The 23,939-nt window shown below is 41.2% G+C and overlaps 1 protein-coding gene across 1 annotated transcript in view; it reads left to right on the top strand.

Moving 5' to 3' along the window:
• The first annotated feature begins 3,528 nt into the window (after positions 1-3,528).
• atad2b (ATPase family AAA domain containing 2B) overlaps positions 3,529-23,939 on the top strand; it is a 129,139-nt gene continuing 108,728 nt past the window's right edge. The window contains exons 1-17 of the mRNA XM_049590101.1: positions 3,529-3,736; positions 5,440-5,606; positions 5,893-5,924; positions 6,019-6,166; positions 7,455-7,554; positions 7,660-7,789; positions 7,984-8,127; positions 8,910-8,985; positions 9,189-9,290; positions 9,405-9,516; positions 9,665-9,780; positions 9,964-10,138; positions 11,220-11,308; positions 12,052-12,211; positions 14,829-14,919; positions 16,492-16,803; positions 17,448-17,598. Coding sequence (XP_049446058.1) covers positions 3,638-3,736; positions 5,440-5,606; positions 5,893-5,924; positions 6,019-6,166; positions 7,455-7,554; positions 7,660-7,789; positions 7,984-8,127; positions 8,910-8,985; positions 9,189-9,290; positions 9,405-9,516; positions 9,665-9,780; positions 9,964-10,138; positions 11,220-11,308; positions 12,052-12,211; positions 14,829-14,919; positions 16,492-16,803; positions 17,448-17,598 — 2,204 coding nt within the window. The 5' untranslated portion in view covers positions 3,529-3,637. The remainder of the gene's footprint in view (positions 3,737-5,439; positions 5,607-5,892; positions 5,925-6,018; positions 6,167-7,454; positions 7,555-7,659; positions 7,790-7,983; positions 8,128-8,909; positions 8,986-9,188; positions 9,291-9,404; positions 9,517-9,664; positions 9,781-9,963; positions 10,139-11,219; positions 11,309-12,051; positions 12,212-14,828; positions 14,920-16,491; positions 16,804-17,447; positions 17,599-23,939) is intronic.

The raw sequence follows: 23,939 nt of genomic DNA, 5'->3' as shown, positions 1-23,939 counted from the left end.
TTTTATTATGTTGCACATCTGTGGTGCAGTGAAATTATAATGAACCCATCTGGACTGTATTATAATATTTTCAGCAATTATTATTATGGTTGGACTTTATGATAAAATTAATTATGATTATGATGGTGATTATTATTATGAATAGTGGTAGCATTAGTGTTAGATTTCTTTTATTTTGTCTTTTTATTGCTTTTATTCTTTTTATTCATAATTATTGTTAAAGACATTTTACATCAATTTTTTTTTGTCTCCTCGTCCAATTTTACTTTACTCTGCTTATGTCCGATTATGATTTCAGTGTTTGACTTTCTGTTGCTATATGAGTATCCTGTTTCTGCTTTTCCTTCATCTGTCAAAGTCCTTTGTAAAGGTGCTATATAAATACAGTTCTTGTTATTATTATCATCATCATCCATTGTGGTATATTAACAGTCCTATGTTCATTACACTTCTTCCCTCTATTTAACAGCATACCATTTATACAGAGGACTATACACATTGTTTATATGCTCAAAAATAACCACGCCTGCCCCTTTATTAAACACTGGACAGTGGACAATCTGAAAAACATATTTATTTTAATGTAAGGCATGTTGCACCCCAAGTCTATTCTTAGCTTGTTTTCAGGTGATGAAGGTTTCTAGAGCTGCATACGTTGCCATGCCTCCTGTTGCCCACTAGGAGCACACAGCATAACCACCAGTAACTGGATATAAGTGAGTGTACAGTATGAATTAATTAATTAATTAATGCTTGTGTACATTAATAATTAAATTAATATTTGAATGAGTCATTTTCAGAATGTATAATTCACAGTGCAACTAAAACTCATGTATAGCCTCAAGCAATGTCAAAGGAACAGCCTCTCAACCCTCTGATAAGTCAGTAATGATTTGTCTACTTGTGCCCTTTGAAAGGCCCAGTGAATCCTTTATTTGTTCATAAATGTGAAACATATTCACATACATACTTGAAGAGTTTTAGATAATTGAGTTGTGTGTGTTTTGGAAATAATGAGAATTAAAAAATACTAATAAATACACATTTACAACATCAGAAAACATTAGAATTTGGACAAACATAACGTATTATCCAATACGATAAAAATAGTTTTGATTCTGCTTTTTTTTTTAAAAACATAGCTTGAACCAAAAACATGAAACAGATGGCTAGCACAGTCGCATCCTCAGTCAAGCCAGAAATAGAAGAGGCAACACACACAAACACACACAGGTTTAGGTTTCAGCAGTGATCCCCAAACTGGGGTCAAGGGATCCCACAGGGGCTCTGGAGAGGATCACAGGACGTTCTTGGCAAAGTATGGTTTTGTTAAATGTCAGTTTTAATTCACGGGACAGCGAGTATGATCAAAGGTTTCAAACTTTCTGCTGTATGTTGCACCTGCAGTAGAAACAGAATAACAAAAACATTCTGGGTCTTTGGTGTGACCACTTCAACATGACATGAATTGTGCCTGACAGATATTATGATATTGGAGATATTCATTATATATATATATATATATATATATATATTACATGTGGGAACTGAATGGTGCAGAGAACAAGGTGGGACAAGGACAGGCAAGGTGAGTTTATTTATATAGCACCATTTAGACACAAGGCATGCAAAGTGCTTTCCAGGGGCATAGATATACATTAACTATAATATATTAAAAAAAAACATTAAAATTGCATTTAAAAGACAATGAATAAATTAAAAAAGAAAAAGAAAAAAGGCAACAAAAACAAATAAGGGAGTGTTCTTTACTTATTAGAGGATGGGGGTTGCTGGGGTGTGACTTCTTTTTTTACATATATTTTTTCTTGAGCCTCCCTGAGTGACTGGCAGAAAATGCACGACCCTCCATCCCGCATAAATTAGTTATTGTAAATTTAAAAACGTACCCTTTGATGTTTTGAAGTTAAAGACAAATCCTGGAGTTGGAAAAAAGCCTCTGTTTTTCGCTCTTGTCGTGTGTGCTGGTTAGCAAATAATTAATTTTTTGGTCAAATTTTAAATGAGACATGCAGATAAAGTGATTTTTAAGAAAGATTACTATTTCAAGCTCTTATTTGGTTATGTTCTTTTCTGTCTCGTTGGCCCCACATAGGAATGTGTTCAAGGACTGTTGGAAATTTGAATATCCAACAATAATTTCTGTTCTGGCCACGATCAGTTTCGTAAAATTGGCATTTTTTGATGAAAACATGTCTTCCAAACAAAGGCCGATTGTTTTTGAATGTTTTATTTCAATTTTTAAAGAAAACATGCCTTCCAGACCCCACATATGATGTGTTCAAGGACTGTGGGATATAGGAAAACCCAAAGATAATTCTGTTTTTACAGTTTCTGGCAATTTTTAAAAAGAAAACATGCCTACCAAACACGTCAGTGAGTTAAGAAGGCACGTTTCTTTAAAAATCTTTGGTCTTAAACTTGAAAAAATCAGGCTGACTCTGTGTAGCACTTTTAATGCATTTTAAAATACCTTGAATCCTTTTTATCACGTTAATAAAAATGGCTGGTCATAGGCTATAGCTCTGGACTGAATACAATTGTCTTGTTTGCTCAAAGTTATTGTTACTTTTTTTTTTAAAACAATTGCTTTACAAGGGGTGTGTATGTGGGTGTGGGGGAGGTGGGCAGTTAATAAATGTTAATGTGTGCATTCAATAAATAAGCACAACTGAAACTTGTAACATATAATTAAAACCAATAAACAAAGTTGTAAAAAAAATGGCGGTAAAATAAATTAAAACACACAACCATTTGAAGTTGTAATAAAAACACAAGTCTACCCCAAGTGCTTAAAAAAGTCTTTGACATGCCTGCCCCTTTTTGCACCACCCCTTCCCCCTCATAAATAACCAACAGTCCCTTAAACTACAGTATGAATTTTGAAAATGGGTGAAGCTCCCCTTTAATACTCAATCCTTACAAACTATTTGAGGTAATAATTATTTAATTATAATAATTATAATTTCCACAGCCCTGTAGCTAATGACTCCAGTCAAAGTTTTACATGTCAACATAGTTTTGATCATATTTTAAATTAACTTAGAAAGAGAGTAAACTTTTTTTTCTCATATAAACTGGAAGCTGCCCACTCCCATCTGTTTTCTGCAGCTTCAAACCGGTGTCCCACTGGTGTTTATTTAGAGGGTACACTGTGTACTCAAGTTTAAAAACATCACATATTTACTTTTTTCCAAGTTTTTTTCTTTTTGTATTACTATAGGGAATTATTGTGCATCAGGGGTGTTTAGTGCAGTTACTTTATTTAACTTTATGGTAACCTTTATTCCCAGTGCTCCAGTAACTAGTCCTACACTAAGTTGCACATTCTAACCTTAGGAAAAGAACACAGTTAATTCTGTTGATTGTAATGGTGTTTGATATATTTTTATGATAAATTTATGATAATAAGGCTACTAGTTTTTTTGTGGTAGTAGTCCAGTCAGCAAAAATTAGTGCACCTGCAAAACAGACCAGGCTACATCCACTTGAGGGAGAGGGAGGGAGGAGATAGAGACAGACAGGGAGAGGGAGAAATGGCGCCTCGATGCTGCGCTCACTGAGGCAGTGTTTGGAGCCGGTTAGGGAGATTCAGTAAGGGCAGACAAAAGGAAAAAACATGGTGAACACAAGGAAAAGCTCGCGGCCGAGGAGCGGTCCCTTCATCTCCTCCAGGACTCGGTCGTCGTCGAGAAACGAGCGAAACTCTGAGGAACATGTAAGCCGGTTTCTTTTCTTTGCCGGTGTGCTAACTGGCTCTGCTGCTACTTGGCTAAGCTAGCTAGCTGTAGCCGTGGCCTCAAGGTGCTCCACTAAATGTATCATTCACAGCAAAGTACGACCACCACCGCAATTGACACCCACTCAGTCACGCAGAGACACAACAAAACTCCTGAATGCGGCGATTCGTGTCCGTGTCACTCGCTCTGAACGTGTTACACAGCTGTCAAATGACATGCTAGCGATGTTAGCTCCTGGCTAGCTTCAAGTTGAGTTCTCTTTGTGTTTGGCAATTTCTCCCGGCTGACTTGTTTCACCATTGTCTCCACATATTAGCCCTCTCAATAAAGACAACTTGAATTTTGACGTGAGGCTTCTAGCATCGCTTCACGTCGCCGTCCTGGAAGCGTTAGCGTTATTATTTTCTCAAATGTATGTGAGATAAAGCTTTAAGAAGCTAACATTTGTAGGTTAGCTAGCCCGACAGCTAGCTTACAGTGGGGGAAGGGAGTCCCGGGTTCAAAACAGTTGGCTGGCTCCAGTCCCATATTTAGAGTCTGAACTTGGTGAACTTTATGTTGTAATCCTCAAAAGACCCCTGTGCAACATGTTTACACGTTAAGTGTTTCAACCAGGCAAATATAACGTTAAACAGACGCTTTTTTCCGACTTATTCGGAATGTAGGCTAAATTAATAGCTGATGTTTTCACTGTGGTTGTGTGACCCACAAGCTGACAGTCTTTGTCTCAGAATGTAAACATTGAGATTATGCAAGGCCGGGGAGGTCGTGTTTCTGCATTATTTACGATTATTACAGCACTTAACACAGACGAACAATATAATTCACCGATCTGATAATTTATTGGCAGCCTTTAGCACATTCTGTAGTTTTAATGGGCTGTTTGGCGAGGGTTTATACTTTGTTGAATTGTGGCTGAAGAAATCCGAGTCCTTCCTGGATCGTGTCCAGACCTGTGGGTCTCAAGCCAGGCTAACTGATGACACATTAAGCGATATGTGATTTATTACAAGGCTTGAGAGTTAAAAACCCTACACGTCCAGTATGGTATTTCCAAGAATTAAGATTGATTTTGTGCAATACCTCCCAACTGTTTCTCTCAGCTTCCTGTGTGATGTCACAAACTTGTTGCTTAAACTTACAATAATGTTAAGGCACCTATCTGGCCACAGCTGGGCTTTTGCTAGTACATTATTCACTGCCTGCACATATCTATCTATCCAGTCAGTCAGTCAAACAGACAAACCCCTCTGCAGGCATTGCAGACAGTTGCCTATGACAACAGTGAGATATGCTCTCATATCAGCAGGGAAGTTAAAGCTGTGAAGGGCACCAGCATCAAGGGCATATGTCTGGATGGTGCTCTGTTGTGATTTGGGGAGTACATCGAGGAGTTGGGCACAAGGTGTCTTGTCTCATCATAATATGCTACTGGAGCTCTTGTCTTTTATGTTGTCACAGATTTTTACTTTGTTCACACATGGTCGGTATTTGCTTAATATTCTGGCTTTGTATGTTGATTGATGGGGTGAATTTTTTATGCAAATAATTGTGAAAAGCTGTCACGGTATTTGGCATCCTCTTTTTTTTTTTTTTTTGTTGCTTGCTTGTTCTGATCATTTTTTTGCGTTCTCTCCTCCTTCCTCTTTTAAACTGGTGTGATTTTCTGTTTGCTCAACAGAAGGAGCCCAGTAGTGATGTGAGCAGTCCCAGCAGCCCGCGGTTGGCTCCTCCTTCTAAGCGGACGCGGCGGCAGACTGCCTCCGAGCCCAGCTCTAGTGATACCTCACCGTCCCCTCAGACTAAGGGCCAGAGGGTCAGCTGGGACATTCCTACCTACCGCACCAGGTCAGTTACTGGCCTTTGTTTCGCTCATCACGAGCATCTCAGAGTGATGGTGTATGATATTGTGCAGAAGAATGACAGGCTAGTACATTGCTGCTTTGTCTTTGGCAGTCTTGTAATGTTTTGTCAAGACAAAGTTGGCTGCACAAAAAGTTTCAACAAGTCAGCTATTTGTTGTCCGTGGCTGTCGAGTCAGGTCTCATTCTTTTCAAATCATGTATTGCAATCAGGTAAACATGAGCTCTTCAGCTGTGCATACGTACTGTCACTCATTTTGTTCTATTTCTAGGTTGTCCTCTCGCATAATGCAAAATGGGCACGGTAATGAAATTTTCAATTACCCTCGATCATGATTTTAGAGGCACACAATTAAAAAAATGGTCACTAATTAATTTTTTTCTTGTTGATGCTGCAGCCCATATGAGTCACCGGAATGACGAGAGTGGAGGGGGAGATCACTCTCACATGAATGGTCATGTGGAGCTGAAGAGGAGCTGCAGGGTGAAGAAGAGCCAATTTGAACACCTCAATCAGAGCCTGCTGTTTGACCAGCTGGTCAACAGGTAAGCTCCCAGTGACACTTCTGACACCTTTCTCTGAAATATTACTTACAAAACAAGAGGAACAGGAGGAGGAAATGACTGTATTGGTTGATGCGGACTTTATTCATGTCAGAAGATATGAATTATGATTTAATATACTATACTAATAAAAGCATGACAAATCCAGAAAGCACAGTGTGTACTTTTGAACAGTGCAGCTGTCAAGTCAGGGCTACAAATCCTACACTGCAGTTCACCTAATATTGATGTGAATACCCTCAAATTAGAGATGAAATTCAGCATCTCATACATATTGGTAATTTCTCAACATGTTATTTAAATGGTTGCTCAAGGCCATACATTACATTTTTTTGCACATAGCACTGGTGCTACAGAGGTTGAGAGTTTTGTAACACAGGAATAAATGTATCAAGTAAGTCCATTGTAGTTTGTACTGTAGTAACCCCTTTCCTTCTGGGATACAGGCTACATGTGCAGTACACAAGTATTTGTGTAGAGAAACAGACAGAGACTTTGTTTGATCATGAAACCCAGTGTTAATTGGAAAGTTCTCTGGTTTATCAGTGAAGTCTGTTAACTACTACTGACAATGATGAAAAGAGTGACAGCTGACTGATATTAACAGGTCCACCATGGGTTGAATGCGCAGCAGCAGGTCCATGTTATACACAATACATCTGTTGTATCAAATGTCTGTACCATCCTGCGCTGCATTTTTATAAACGCATCTGTTGCCCGCATCCAGGCGCCTTCTTACCGTCTTAGGACGACAACTACCAAGTAAATTGGTGATGCGCTATTGATTCACCTCACACTCAAACCCTCACCTTAAACAAGATTCGCTGTCTCACATCCATGCAGTGCAAAGCTGTACAGCATGCGTACTACCGCAGTGATTTCATTCATTGTACAGATGGATTTTTGCTTATGTCGCACTGTGCAGCCCTGGTTTAAACAGCACAAGATGTTATGTCAGGATTAGGCATCATCTAGGGTAGACAGGTGGTGAAGCGGTTTCCTTCCGAGATGATGTTGGGTCTGGGCTCGGCCTAAACAATCAATATTTGTCTTCATTTTAAATTACAGATATGTTTTAAGGTTGTGATGTTGCTCAAGGAGAAGTACAGGGTACATAGGACAGTACACACACAAATGGATACAGACCTGCTTAATGTCAGGCGCACCGGTGTGACTGATGAAAATGTTTAGTTGCAGCAGACAGATTTTTGCTTGCATGTGCAGCAATGCTTCAATTTGTTATATTGTGTTTTGTTGTCTGTGTGCGCAGCACTGCCGAGGCTGTCCTTCAAGAGATGGACAACATCAGCAGCATCAGGCAGAACCGTGAGGTGGAGCGACTTCGCATGTGGACTGGAGACACTGAGGAGGTGAGTGTGGTCCTGCTGTAACACACAGCCCAGAGGAGTGCAGTGCCACTGCCTGATGATCTAGTGTGAATAAAAGTGATAGTGTAAAGGCCCTGTGTTTTTCAGGAAAACATGGACATGTATTCCCGGGTGAAGCGCAGGAAGTCCATGCGCAGGAGCACTTTCAGCATGCCTACACACCACAAAGTTATGAGCAAGAATGAGCAGGAGGATGAAGAGGAGGAAGGGACGGAAGGTCAGATTCCTACTAATGTTGTACTTGTGAATCAGTAGAGCGTGAGGGGGATCATGAAAACTTAATGAACCACCTCAGCTTTGACTGAAGTCATCAAATGAAAAAAATCTCAATTGCTGGGTGAATCTTTTAAAAGCTCACATGTGGTAGTACTCTTTTATCTGAAGTTTGAAAACTGCATTTTTGACTTTCAGATTCCCACGGCGAGGAAGAGGAGGAGGACGCAGAGGATGAGGATGATGAAGGGGATGAAGCAGAAGAGGCAGGAGAGGAAAATGACAGACCGTACAACCTGAGGCAGCGAAAGACAGTGCAGAGATACGAGGCACCACCTATTGGTAATGATCTTCTCTCTTAAACAAACCTTTGTATATTCATTTTGTTTACCTGTGTGTCAGGGGCTTGTTGATTTATTTAATGATTTCCTTAAAGTTGAATCATGTTTAAAACTATTTTTTAGGGATGTCCTGATCCGATCTCAAATATCAGTATCAGAGCTCATCATGGCATTATTTTTTATAATATATATATATTTATTTAACCTTTATTTAACCAGAAAAATCTCTTTTTGACAGAAGCCCAGCGAGTAAAAAGCCAAAAAAGAGTAATTTATTAATGTAATTTACATGACAGATGTGCATGCGACAGAAATAAGCATTCAACAGAATACAGTCAATTCAGGTAACTCAGGCAAAGGCTGCACCGAATGATTAAACACTGGAGAATATTCTCTCAAAGGGAGAAAAAAATTCCCTTGAGACAGCGACAAGGCCACAAAGATTAAAGAGAGGGTTTCTTATTTTATACTTTATTATTTTGTGAAAAACATAAAAGTAGAAGAAATTAAAGAAGAGCTTTGATACAGGCAGTTTTTTTCTAAATGCATTGGAGAGCTGTTCAGTTTATAAGTTCATAAATTTGATTGATTTTAATGAACCATACTTGAAGTGTGCACTGTGCAGCTGTAAAATCTAGTATTGGATCATGACTTGGTATCGGCAGATACTTGATATAAAATGACTTGGATAGGGACCGTGGGCAGAAAACTTGATGGGAACATGTCTTATGTTTTTAGACGCTTGGTGTGTGACAACCAGTCGCTTTGTGTTTGTTTTCTCAGAGCCAGTGAACAGAAAACAGAGCAACCCCTCACTTTTTGACACCCACAGATCCCCAGCAAGAAGAAGCCATATAAGGTTGGTTGACATTGGTGAAAAATCACACTCAAACCTGATGCTATAAGCAGAACAGTGTGTGACTCCCAAGCAGCTTTCTCGAGACCGTGACTAATGAGCTGCGGTTATGAAAAAGGTTTTTACATTTTGACTGGTTTCGGCTGACTCAGGAGTGTCGCTGTGTAATGGTGTGATACTCAATCTAGATTGTCCCACTTCTGCAGAGTGAAGAAACATGCCATCCACAGCAGCGACACCACCTCGTCTTCTGATGAGGAGCGGTTTGAGAGGAGAAAAAGCAAGAGCATGACCCGGGCCAGGAACAGGTGCTTTCTGTCTTTTACCTTTTCATCTTCCTCTGTTTTACTTTTTCTTTGATCGAGACACTTTTCTGGCATTTTTTTAACATATATGTCAATCCTATTTCCCCGCCCCCACAGATGTTTGCCCATGAACCTGACTGCAGAAGACCTGGCTAGTGGGGTGCTGCGTGATCGGGCGAAAGTGGGCGCCAGCTTGGCCGATGTGGATCCCATGAACCTCGATAGCTCAGTGAGTGGAAACCAATAAATACCAAAAAGCAGCACAAGTTTTAGTCTTAGCATATTTAAGCATTCAAGTTTTTATGAGTCAGTTACTCATTGTATGGAGATCTTCAGCTTTCATAGGTAAGTGTTATGAACATGTGTTTTCTCCTCAGGTGAAATTTGACAACGTGGGCGGCCTCAGTAATCACATTAAGGCACTGAAAGAGATGGTAGTGTTCCCACTGCTTTACCCTGAGATCTTTGAGAAGTTTAAGATCCAGCCTCCCAGGTGAGAAGAACTGTGATTATGTGTGTTTATTTGAAAAAGGTCTCTTTATTTGAAAAAGTTCGATAGAGAAATTGACTATTTTAATAACCCAATAACAGATACGCTGTCCACTTTCATGAAGTCATTTTATGTTTGCCATTATCAAATAACCATGGTTTCCATTTCCTCTCCCTTCCCTTTTAGAGGGTGTTTGTTTTATGGCCCTCCAGGGACAGGAAAGACCCTGGTAGCACGGGCACTTGCCAATGAGTGTAGCCAGGGAGACAGGAAGGTTTCTTTCTTTATGAGGAAAGGAGCCGACTGTCTCAGCAAGTGGGTCGGTGAATCGGAACGCCAGCTACGCCTGCTCTTTGACCAGGTGAGACACTTACACGGCACACCTGTGAGGATGAAGGCAAATATTCTTGTAATCCTAGCTTCAGGTCACTGACCTGAATTGACTTCACAATGTCAATAGAAAACTGGTGGCTGCCTGTTTTTAGTGCCTGCATTTCTTGTGTGTTAGCTATTGTGACTTTATATTGTCACATTGCTTTTCACTTTTTTTGAGAAAATTTACTAGTATTTAAAGAACAACTTTGATATTTTTCAGCCTGGTTCCTATTTTCCCATGTTTTGAGCTGTATGTACTGAGCCAGTGTTAAGTGAGAAGGCTGCAGATGGCTACAGGGAAACATGCTGCGTAACCACTTGGTTACATTACGTTACGTTGCTTCAATTCACGCCCACTAAAAGTGCTTGTTTTTGCCACTGACATGTTCAGATTATTATTTTAAGTGTCTGACAACATTATGGAAAGGATCTTTAAAGAGAGACCATTTTTTAAAAGGCTAAGTGTCCCTACACTCACCAGACTCCATTTGAATGAACGGTCATTTTAGTGTGTATAGAGCCAGTATATTTTCACGTCTAACTGGTTGAATTAAGGCTTTATTTCAAGCAATCAAGAGTTGGTAATTGTTGGAACAATGGAAAGACTTTCAAGACAGCTTTTGTGAGTTTTATTTTGTTTCGGTTGACTTTGATTGATGTGTGTTTTACAATGATAAAATTACTGTTTATTTAAATGTAGTCTGGTGGGTTTAGCGATGGCGATTTTGAGGCTGTTTCTGGTTAAACAAAAAGTATTTTACTCTTAAAGAAAAAGGTCTGTCTCTGTAGGGGTCCTTTCCATGATGTTGTCAGACACATAACAATCCGAGCCTGTCAGTAGCAAAAACAAGCACTTTTAATGTACTTAAATGGATGTGGCACAAACGTCCCAACTGGTTACATTGCAGACTGTTTGGAACAATTTAAAAAATTGTTGTCACTTCAACTCAAAAACATGGGATAACAAAGTCCAGGATAAAAAATACTGAAGTTAACATTTAAATAAACTGAACAGTACCAGATTTAATGTTGTTTCTTAATGAGCATAATGTTTTTGTTTTAAACAGGCTTACCTGATGAGGCCATCTATAATTTTCTTTGATGAGATTGATGGTTTGGCTCCTGTTCGCTCCAGCAGGCAAGACCAGATACACAGGTAAGGCAAAAAAAAAAAAAAAAACTTCACTGTTTCCACAGATGTGACATGCAGTGGTGAGAGTATGAAAACTATAGCTGTTATTACTTTTGTGCACACTGGCATGTCTGGCTCTGCAGGTCTGAACTGCTGCTGCTCTTACATTCTTTGCCAATAGGTGGTGCTGGTTTGCTGAAAGTGCAGCTTTGGATTTGGGTGCTTCACATTAGTGACACTTGAGTCCATATTTGATTGTTTATGTGGCATTGAGTCGCCATAGCAAAGGAAATTGCAAATCAGAACAATTTAACTTGCGATTTAGACCACTTGTGTGTGAACTGCAGGTTAGGAAGTGTCCTATTATGCAAACACAGCTTGCAGTTAATCCTCATAGAAATGGTTGCCTTCTAGAAAATGGAATATTTGTAACTGTGAAATTGAATTCTGGACCAAAGTTTATTCAGAACATGAAACGTGCTTATGCTTGAGTTTATAGACGCTCTCCTCTTTCTGCCATGCTGGGTAAATACGTGTATGGAGCTCTAGTCAACATGGAAAAAGAGCAGCTGATATTTTTGCCCTGCAGTGTTCTGTTCAATATGTTATGTTACTATTTGCAGGAATAATGTCTTGCAAATTTGGTGAGCGCTGACTCATGGGTCTTGCCAATATTGTCAGTTTCATTAAAGTATTTAGGCTCTAAATGTCTGCACATGTACTTACGTTCTGTCTCACCACCTCCTTCCCTTCATCCCTCCGTCCAGTTCTATTGTGTCTACTCTGCTGGCCTTGATGGACGGCTTGGACAGTCGTGGGGAGATAGTGGTCATTGGTGCTACAAACAGACTTGACTCTATCGACCCGGCACTCAGGAGGCCTGGACGCTTTGACCGGGAGTTTCTGTTCAACCTGCCCGGCAAGAAGGTGAGACGGAGTCACACATCAATATTGTGTACAGCTGACACGTGTTCATTGAACTAGACATGCACAGTCTTGTTTTCACCGCACAAGGAGTTTCAGCAGATGTGTTCATGGCAACCATTTGTACGCATGCATTGTAAACTTAAAGCTTAAATATTATTATTTATTTAATGTACTCAAAGCAAACACTGACCAGTTATAGTGACTTATAACCAGCTTTTAATATACTATGTCTGCCTCTACCTCAGGAATTTCAATACTAGTGGTCCTCCGAGGATTCAAAGCGCTTTAACACTACATGTCACATCCACACACTGGTGGCCGAGGCTACCACACATGGTGCCACCTGCCACGATTCACACGCACTCACGCAAACACAGATGAAACAGCAATCGGGGTTCAGTATCTTGCCCAATCTTGCAGACTGGAGGAGCCACTGTTCTTCTAATTATTAGATGACCTGCTCTGCCTCTTAGCCTCTGAGCCACAGTCGCTCCCACTTTAAGGAATACTTCACCTGCAAAACATTTGTATATCAATTATTCACCGCATGTTACCTTGAATTTGTGAAGAAAACCTCATTTTTCTTGCATGTCTCCATGGTGAACAGAGAATCCAAAAATCGCTAACATTCTGCATGAATTGAAGTAAACAAGACTGCGATTAACATCAGCGCTTCTATCAAAACATCCGGTTACAAATTCTAACACAACTCGTGCTGTATAATCAAAGTCTTATTTATCCAGTCGTACGCTCGGTACTTTCCAAACACATGCAGTTTCGCTCAAATGTTTTGATTTAAAACCCTTCTGCCTGTAAGTAGCACAACTTGAGCATGTGTGTATGAACACATGTACGTGCCCAGGAACACTGCTAAGCCATGCATGAGACTGTGTCAGGGTTTCCCACACATTCGTTTATTTCATAAATGTAATTTCTTTGCCTCCATGCATTTATGTTCTATTTTGGAGCTGAACTGACTGAAGTAACTAATTTGATGTTGGAGTACATGTTATCGTTCGGTTATTAAGAGCCTCACACTTTTCTAGCGCAGCGTGCACTCTGTAGTAGCAGATCTCCAGACGCAGTGAAGTAATTCATGTAGAAACAGAATGCTCCGTTTCTTACAACAACAGCGTTCTCATTTTAGTGTTGTCCATCGGCTACATTTCCTAGGAAACTGTGCACCCTGCAGTCCAGCACTTGGGCTAAAAGTTTGCTTTCACTTGCCTCTGCAGCAGCTGCTTCCTTAAACCAGTTCATTGGTCTGATTTGGTCAGCTCTGATCAGTCTGACCACAATGATCAAAGCAGCATGGAGAGTTATGCCTGTGTTGCGTTCAGGGACCTGCAGATCCCTCCGAATTCAGAGAGGGGAACACAAAATGATCAGAGGGACACACACAGGCAGAACCAGACTCTGTATCTCCTGGCCAACTGTGAAATAACAAAATGTAATTTTCTGTATGAGGAGCACTTAACTGTACAGTGCTGTACCCACATGCACACCCAGCTGGAGACACAAAATAATGCAGATGTAATTGGTGTTTTACTCACAAGAGTCGTGCGATGAAACTAGTACATGCAGCCCTCTGGCTATTAAGAGTCTCCGCAATTGTTTTTTTTCTCTCTCTGTTGGATGTTTTGATCCAAGAAGCAAGTGGCAAAGCAGATGCTCATTAGGTTTCTGGAAAATTAAAAATCAATTTCAGAAGAATTATTGCTGCGAAGATCTGATTGCTTTAATCATGCACTCGGGGAGACTCGTTTATTTTCCTGCTATGCACAAAAAATGTTACATGTGTGTAAAGTGACAGTGAGTCAGAGAAATAGCTCAGCGTAGGTGACTCCTCTCCAACGAGCCTGTCTAATGGGGTGGCCTTGCATCATTTGTCCTGACAGCAGGATCATATTAATCAAAGCCTAATCTGCAGGCCATCGCTGGTTAAGCTCACCAGTAGCGAGCTGATTGATTACAAACCTTGCTAGCAGCTTGCAAGCAGCCATCCTCTATGCACATTCAAGTTCAGCTCCCTCCTGGTATTGCCCAAGACAGAAACCTGCATGAAATCTGTCTCTAGTTGTGTCTTTTGAATAGAAAAGGAGATGTGATGAAAGATGATGAAAACTGTTGCCCTTGATTCACGACAAAGACCACTTTGTTCTTAATGTCTGCTCATCAAAGCAGCGTCCTGTGGAGACGACGCAATGAAATGAAGGATGTATTGGGCTGAAATGTTAGGAAGCCCTTCACTTGAGTTGATTCCTTTTTGATCTTTCGGTTGCTGTTGTCAGTTCTAGATAGCGTAAAGGTGAGGAAGGCTTGGTTCTTTAATTACAATATTTATGATGTGATTTTCCATGGCTGTATTGTCAAGCATTGTTTCTTTTGTCCGATCTTATGCAACGTGCCATTTAAATGACAAATGAGAATTCTACAGTGTTTGTTAGCAGTGACAGCTACTCTGGCAGTTTAACTTGTTAATTCGCCAGTATTTTTGTGACATCTTTATCACAGGACTTGTACCCCCTCATATATTGACTCTTCCTTTTTTTGTTTTTCTTTTTTGTTTTTCTTTGTGTCTGTTTTTTTTTTTGTCCACCTCAAATCCTCTGTTTAGGCCAGAAAGCACATCTTGGAGATTCACACACGGGACTGGAATCCCAAATTGGCTGAGCCATTTGTAGATGAACTTGCAGAAAAATGTGTCGGTAAGTGTGACATCTGTGTATAAAACTGTGTGTCAACTCTGCTGTATACAGAGAGAGCAATACGTATTCAAACGGCAACATTTTTGTTTCATTAAACAAGTTTCCAGTGCAGCTATTCACATGAAATTTAGATCAGACTACACATTAATTGAAACATTTCAATCCATAATTTGTGGTGTTGCTGCTGAAAAACTTGTTTCAAGTTTGCTGTACAACATTTTGTCGAATGAAGGAATGTAGTGTGGTCAGACGAGACAAAAATCAGTCTTTTCTGACACAGTATGCAGCGCCATGTTTGGAAGAGAAATGGCTCTGCATATGATCTAAAAATACCACACCTGCAGTGAAGTTTGGAGGTGGAAGCGTTATGATATAGGGCTGTTTGTCATCCAGTGGTGCCGGCAGAATCCAAATCATCAAAGCGCCAAAATGAGTTTCCTCTGTAGAGCGGCTGGGCCCAGCCTTAGAGATAGGGTGTGGAGCTCAGACACATGGAGGGAGCTTGGTGTAGAGCTGGTGCTCTTTTGCATTGAAAGGGGTCAGTTGAGGCGGTTTGGGCATCTGATCAGGAGCCTCCTGAGCGCCTCCTGTTAGAGGTTTTCCGGGCGTGTCCAACTGGTAGGAGGCCCCGGGGCAGACCCAGAACATCCTGGAGGGATTATACATCTCATCTTGGCTGGGAACGCCTCGGCATCCCCCAGAAAGTGTTGGAAAGCGTTGCTGGGGAGAGGGATGTCTGGAGTACTTCGCTCAGCTGGCTGCCCCTGTGACCTTGCCTTGGATAAGCAGATGAAAATGGATGGATGCCTGGGAGATGAATAGGGCCGTGCACTGGTTAATTCTTAAGAATCTGTTGCAATCAGCCAGGACAGTGAGGGTGGGGATAGGTTGCGGGTTGACCTTCCAGCAGGACAACGATCCAAAACATACAGCAGTGGAGACTGTCAGTCGGATCCACAGAAGGAAAATAAAGATGTTAGAATGGCCCAGTCAATCACCAGACTGAAACCCAACAGAACATTTGTTGAAGGCACTGAAGATAAAAATTCACCAGTGGGCCCTCCCAGAATCCTCTAGATTTAAAGACTGTCTGTGTGGAAGAATGGGCCGAAATCCCACCTGAGCACTGAGCGAGATTAGTGTCTTTGTACAGGGAGTGTCATGAAGCTGGTACTGCAAACAAAAGCTTCTCCACCAAGAATTAAAAAGATATTAAAAGGCATGGTTTCTGCTTCAGTCCACTTTATTGCACGAGACGTTATTTTATTTATGGATTTAAATGTTTTTTTTTTTTTTGTGGTCTGGTCTGAACTTCACGTGAAAGGCTGCATTGGAAAGATTGTTGAATATTTATTTCCCTCACTGTCAGTGTCGGTGCAAGTTATCACAGATGAATGTGGACCTGTAAGGCATGATTTTCACTAAGCAGTATCTACAAAGCTTTTTTTAAATTGTGTTTAATTGACCCGCTGACATTGCTCTTCTCTGTGCTGTTTGAAAACAACCTTGACAAAGCCAAAATGTATTTGAACAAATCATTAACTAAGCTTTGTGTATCTGGCTTGCTCACAGGCTACTGTGGTGCTGACATCAAAGCGCTTTGCACAGAGGCAGCCTTGGTGGCGTTGCGCCGCCGCTACCCCCAGATCTACGGCAGCAGCGTCAAACTGAAGCTGGATGTCACCTCCATTGTCCTGGGGCCCGGCGACTTCAGCAAGGCCATGAGGACAATCGTCCCAGCCTCCCAGAGGGCCCTGGCTCCCCCTGGCCGAGCCCTGTCCCCTACCCTCAGGCCCCTGCTGGCCAACTCTTTCTCCTTGGTGCTGAAAGCTCTGCTCCGAGTCTTCCCCCATGCTCAGTGTACTGACAGGGACAACACACACGGTAGGGATCTGGGACCCAGGTGCCCATGGTTTCATTTGTTTTCACTTTCCCTTCTGCCGCCTCTCCCTTTTGTGACTCCTGCTCTCTTCTCGCTTGCCGTCTGTGTCACTTAATGTGCTTCCCTGTTGGCACATTGTAGTATTTGATTATTTGTTTCTCTTTCCCCCGCCTTGTTACCAAAGTGCTTTGTATCAACCCTAACACACTGAAGATAGTGTGATGAAACATTCCCCCTGAGAATGCAGAGGTGATAGCACAGAGATTGGATAACCAGTCATCCTGCTTGCACTTCAATAACTCAGCTCCAGTCAACAAAAGTGTTTACAGCAGATTAGCCACAATGCAGCACTTGACCAGTGGGAGATTACCTGCGGGAGTTGTACTTCTTGCACCCAATAATGACACCAGTTTCCCAGAGTGCTGTATTGCTTTAAATGCCCATTACATCTCGCCTAATAAGCCAGCTCTCTTTTTTATTCTCACTTTTTCGGGGAAATGCCCGCATTAATGTCATTGATAGGGCTGCTTTGAGGATTAAACTCTGCAGAAACAAACTTTTAAGTGCTGTTGTCCTAAATAACTCCAGGAAAAGTGAATTGCTGCATTATGCATGGACGTATAAGCAGCGTTTCCCTCTGTGCTAGGCGGTGACAATCAACTGCTCGAAGAGGACTTGTACAGCGACGATGACAATGAGGAACGCTCCGCTTCCATCTATGAAGTCCAGCCTGCTGCATCCCCAAAGAGTCAGCTCTCCTCTTCTGCAACGCACAGACCCTTCCTCCACTTCTCCTCGTGAGTGCATTGAAAAAAAAAAGAAAGTTGCTATGTGTCAGAAAGTAAAGTTATTTAAAGGGCAGATCCATCTGCACTCTTTCACGTCTTTCAAATTTGAACTCCCACTCGGCTGTTATCAAAAAGCAGTGACGTAAGTTACAGGGTGTGTTAGCTTGGCAGATTCATAGATTTTTTTTTAACCAGGCGGAAACAAACTGGGATTCAGCATAATACTGCATTTGTAGTGTATATAAAACATTAATAGATCCACAGTCACAGTATTACCTACAATAAGATGAGATAACTGGTAAGTCTTTGTGTTCAGGGAAGTAAAATTCCGATTTTGTCAAAGGAGTCTGGTGACTGTGGAAAGGAGTGGCAGCAAGATGTATTTTAGCCTCCTGAAAAAAGACCACCTAAAAAAATCAACATCCGTTTAAGTGTACGTTATAGTTTTGATTATTTTATGGCTTTATCTTGCTGTCACAGCTCTTTCAGACGGAAAACTGTGGCCGTTATTTGTGCTCTCATTACAGCCACCAGACTGCATTAACAGAAACGGTGATTTTACCTCACAGCACATGGAAGTTGTTGGTCTAGTGGCTGCCTTGCTTGTTAAGTTTCCTGTTATTGTGTGACTTTCGGAACTGAACTAACGTGGTGTCCACAGCAGTACGTGGGTTTATATGTTGCAACATCATAATGCAGAAACCTACATCAGCTCATATGGGAAAATGTTACTAGAGGGGTTTGAAAAAAATAACATTTTGAGGATGAAAAATACATACTTAGACCAAAAAGTGAATTTTCAGATTTGAATACACCAGGGCAGGCCTCGAAATTAACACCTGGCAAGCACCAAATGCGGGTATTTCTCCATTTGGTGATTAAATCTCAGCAGACTATCTGCCACACAGGCATGTAAATGTTTGTACCATAATTGTCATGTAATAGAAAAACTATGCCGAGAGTCTCTATTACGTTTTGGTGACACACACATACAGACTTGCATGTGCACGTCAAAACGTTGGTGCTGCAAAACTGACTCATAGTTTTGAGGCATTGTTTACGGTGCTGGACATCAGCTGATCTGCAAACTACCACTGCTGTCAGTCTGCTGCTAGCTAACGTTGCAGCCATACTTATGAAGGTAATGAAATAGTAACATGGAGGCTTTGTTGTCTGAACCAAGACGGCAAACTCTGTATCGCCTCCCACATTGTTAGCAGCAGCACATTACAGTGTTACTTCTTCTGTTCTTACCTTTCACAATAAAAGCCCTAGGCATATACTCTGCATCACTGCTTACTTGAGGGAACTTAATCATATGATGAGGCTGAGGTGATGAGTTGTTTTACAATCACTTTAATTCTAATTTTGCTCTACCCTCTACCCTTTATGTTAGCAATCAACATAATACCTTATTATCTCAATGAAAGAATGTATATGTATGACACAAAAAGAGTATTTATTATTTTGGCCAGTAAAAAATGTGCATGGCAAGTGGATTTTTTTAATCTACTGGCCCCCTTGGCCAGTGAGTCAAAAAGTTAATTTTGGACACTGCATCAGGAATACCACTAAAAAGCTACAGGATGATATAAAAATGTACTAATAAACAAAACATAATGGAGCCGCCCTAAAAGTGCATAGACGCTCGTGTCTAATTATGCTGCTAAAGACAAAAACAGGAAAATAACATTTTTAAAATATATTTTCCTACGTGTTTATATGGGATTAAAAATGAATGGAAGATTTTTTTTCTCCTAAGATGAGCTTTTGGTGTTTTTACCTTTTATTCATAGAAGAGCTGTAGATTGACAGAAAAGGGGGAAGAGAGAGGTGGGATAACACACAGCAAAGGGCTGCAGGTCGGAATTGAAGTGCGGCCGCTGCAGAGGACTCAGCCTTTATAGGGCGCACACTCTGTGCTAGTGAGCTAGAGGCCGCCCCAGGCGAAGGAATTTTAAAGACAGCATGCCATCATACCAGGCATACATAGAATATATATTTATTTTCAAACATGGAGCCAGTGCTGACTGCTGATACTGTTGCAAGACGTTGCCTCTGCTCTCCGGAGTGTTACTGGTTTTTATAGTGTCCTCTAATTACGGATTAATATAGATCAAGTGTGCCTTGGAAGTACAGTTATCGTTCTCGTAGAGGGAAACCTCTTAATTAAAATACAACACATTAGTTCCCATACAGGTCGGACTGTATAATAAGGCGAACAAATAGTAGCTCCACAGGCAGCACTTAGACAAGTGGCAGCATGTACAAAATGTTCGGCAGTGGAGACAAATGAGCTAGATCAGAGGAGAGGATGAAAGAAGAAAGAGATAAGACATCTCTGAAATCAGAATTTCAGTTGCTGTTTCCATACAGAAAAGGGGAGAGTTGAAGGAACTGGGTGACTAATAGCTTTTCATTTACTGGAACCAGTTATTGATGAACCAGTTAAGCAGCTATCAAGCCTCTAGTTTTTAACTTGTATAGGAGCCTGAAACTTTTTCTACTATAGAGGTGTGTGTGGCAGACAAAGGAAAAACATAGAAAGACTTTATTGGATTGTCACCACTTAATGCCAATTGACTCTGACTTTATTAGAGTGCTCTTAAAGCCAGGGTTTGGTTGTTATCGCACATTTGTGCCTCAGTGGAAGCTTAAAAAAATCTCCAGGAGTTCTAATACATACGTCCTGTAGGTAGAGTTCCACAAAACATATAGGAGAGATCACGAATGAGCAAGATGAGAGCAGAGACAGCCTCAGTCTAAAGCACTACCAACCCCAAGAACGATAACTGTAACAATACTGATGCAATGTGAGCATCCACGCTGCTGAACCGTAACATTCTGGAAACCGTGGCACCAAGATGAAACCATTTTGCATATGAGTTGAGATTTTAGATGGAATGGTATTTTTTGCATTTCACTTTCTCTGAAAAATATCGAGAAATTATGCTAATGTGATTTTTGCTGGGGTCTTTACTAAACAAGCATGTTCCCTTGCATCTGGAGTATGATTTGTAGCCAGGGAATCTCCATCATAACGCTTCATTTATAATGCTATGTTGTGACACATTTTACCTTTTATCAAAAAATTGCTGTGATTTGGATATTACACTCAGCCATATTTGGCTTTTGAATATATTTCAATTTATTCTGCAGCCCTACTGTTTCGGCAGCTTAGGAAAATGGATATTGATGACCTGTTTTCTTTCATCAAATCACTCTCAAAGTAATCCAAACAATAATGTTCGCCACTGTCTTTGTTATTGGAGTGTGGACTCCACCATCCACTTGAGTCAGAATGATTTTTAAAGTGATATCTTTATAAATATTGTTAGTTATTGCTATAGTTATCAATCTCACTGTAGACAGCCCTTGATACTTGCAAAATGCACAGTAGTAGAAGAAGATTTTGTGTAGCAGACAGCCCTGACAATCATGCCTAGCTTTCTTGTGAACCAACAAGCTCTGTGACCAGTGATATTGCAAACAATGCTCTTGCAAGGCTACGTGTGATATGAAGCATTTGTTCAACGTACACTTACCAAAGCTAGCTAATGTTGGCTGTCTGCTGATGGCATGAACAAGCAGCTGCAGAGGATTATGTAACATCATAAACATATGTGACACTGATTCTGCACACTCACAAAACTCAGATTGGAGGTATGGACAACAGCTAGTAGGCAGTTTGAAAGGCTAGCAACAGTATAGTAAAACTAGCTGATAGCAAACTCTAGTAAAAAGACCTGGTTAACATAACTAGATTATGAATTATCCAATGCCTGGTGGCAAACATATGTCCATGCAAGGAATATCCACGTGTGTTTTGTCACTCACACCATGAGCAAAGTAAAAAACCACAAAATTAGTAGCTACGTTGACGGTAGGATACAAAATGAACACTGCTACATCGTGACGTCACTCGTTCTGACAGTGGCTGTGTCCAAAATCACTGCTTACCACAGTCCACTACATAGTGGGTTCCCCATTTTGTATTGCTGTCTGAATGTCTTCTTCCTCTTTTGGCTGTTCCCTTTAGGGGTTGCCACAGCGAATCATCTGCCTCCATCTATTCTCTGCATCCTCTTCCCTCACACCAGCTGACTTCATGTCCTCTTTCACTACATCCATAAATCTCCTCTTTGGTCTTCTTCTAGGCCTCTTGCCTGGCAGTAGTCTCGCCACCAGACAATCAGAGATCTCCGCCTTCTGATAGTCTGGGGACACTCCTTTCTAAAGTGTGTTTAACACACTGGAGAAAATGGCCGGCAACAAAGCAACGCCTCTTGCATTTTTTAAAAAGACACGCCCTCCTGGAAATGTGCGCACCCCCTTTTCTCGTCCGCAAGGAAACAAACACACAGAGATCTTGAAAATGGATGCCGAGAGATTTAACTCTGTTTTATCAAATGTGTGCTCAGTCCACAAGATTGTGGAAATGAAGGACTTTGTGACTTTGTTTAAAACTTTTAACGCAGTCGGACTATGTTTACGAGCACAAGAGTTCAGCGAGCCACCGAAGGACCGCCCTGCGGATTTACTATTGGTTCTGCAACGTAGGGAGTTCTTTTTAAACTCTGAAATTGTATCTGCCCATCTAAACACAAAATCAGGGAGAAAGACATCAGTCTTTAGTTAAGCAAAGCATCTAAAGACTGACTTGTGAGTCTAGCCTGGCAGTTCCAACCTCAGCATCCTTCTACCGATATATCCACTATCCCTCCTCTGAACATGTCCAAACTATCTCAGTCTGGCCTCTCTGACTTTATCTCCAAAACATCCAACATGAGCTGTCCCTCTGATGTACTCATTCCTGATCCTATCCATCCTCGTCGCTCCCAAAGAGAACCTCAACGTCTTCATCTCTGCTACCTCCAGCTCTGCCTTCTGTCTTTGCCTCACTGTCTCTAAACCAAACAACATTGCTGGTCTCACCACCGTCTTGTTCACGTGTCCATTTAATCTCGCAGGTACACTTGTATCAAGTCATGTTTGTGATTCGCATGCTTGATTTGGCATAGGTTTTATGTCGGATGCCCTTCCTGACACAACCCAATGAGAACACTGGCTTGTGCCCATTGGGGGAATGTATAGTGGGAATTATTATGCCCTATATAGTGGACTCAAAGTATCCCACAGTGTACTGTAAAAAGTAGTGAACAACCGATGGTCACTCACCAAGCAATATATCCCATTATGCATCGCACCAAAGGAAGGGACGGATTGTATGGGATGAACACCAAGATGGACGAGAGTAGAGAGAGCAACTTGATGTCCATGGAACTTCTTCCCCACCTCCTCTTCCTGGTTAAACCTAACCCTGCTATAATGTACTTTGTAACGTTGTTTATTGAAGGGAAATTTCGGTTTATTTCAACCCGTCTTCCTATCGTCCTAAATTTGTTTCAAGTCACTAGTGACATAGAAATAATAGTTAGCATGTTAGCCGTTAGCCTAGATACAGCCGTAGTGTCAGACCTGTTAAAACGTAATTGAACGGGCATCCTTTCAAGTGCAAAGTTAGTCCACTAAACAAGCTTTTTCTCCACAAAGACCGCCTCATATCGTTAGGATAAATGTCAGAGAACATATAGAAAATGACATGTAAACGTGCTGTCTTACCTTACCGGTGTGCTGCCATGTTTGTTGTTTACCATTTAGCTAAGGCTGCAACCGGTCCCATTCCTTGCAACAGAGGCATTCCTCTTCTGTGGGCACTGGGGCACAGCATTCACAGGCAACGTTACACCACCAATCTCCAGAGCTACGCAGCCTTCCAGCAGCCATTCCTCCTCTCTCGTCCTCTACCTGTTGCACCTCTCTCTCTCTCCTCCTCCTTTCTTCAATTTCACAAAGCTCTTCGTCAGTGTATTCTGGCTCAAATAAATAAGGGTGGCCATCAAACTCTGCAAAATCAAATTCCTCCTCCACAAAGTCGAAGTCTGGCAAAAAGTCAGCCATTATTCTATAAATCTTTCATAAAATAAATGAATGAACCTTTCAGGCTACTGTCCGGTTCTGCCTTCCAGCTGTTGCTGCTTGTTCTCGCGAGATTTCAGGCACGATATGAGATCGCTGCTTGTTCTCGCGATATTTCGGCTGAGCTTTAGGAAGCAGAGGTAAACGGTAAACACACCGTAAGGTAAGACAACTCTGAAGACCACCTAAATGTGGAATGTTAGTATATAGCCTTTCCACATCGAGAGGTGATGGCCGCCCTTATTTATTTGAGCCAGAATACACTGACGAAGAGCTTTGTGAAATTGAAGAATGGAGGAGGAGGAGAGAGAGAGGCACAACAGGTAGAGGACGACAGAGGAGGAATGGCTGCTGGAAGGATTTAGCTCTGG

Source organism: Epinephelus fuscoguttatus, linkage group LG11, assembly GCF_011397635.1.
Source record: "Epinephelus fuscoguttatus linkage group LG11, E.fuscoguttatus.final_Chr_v1".
NCBI classification, from domain to species: Eukaryota; Metazoa; Chordata; class Actinopteri; order Perciformes; family Serranidae; genus Epinephelus; species Epinephelus fuscoguttatus.
This window is presented reverse-complemented; position numbering and strand designations above follow the sequence as displayed.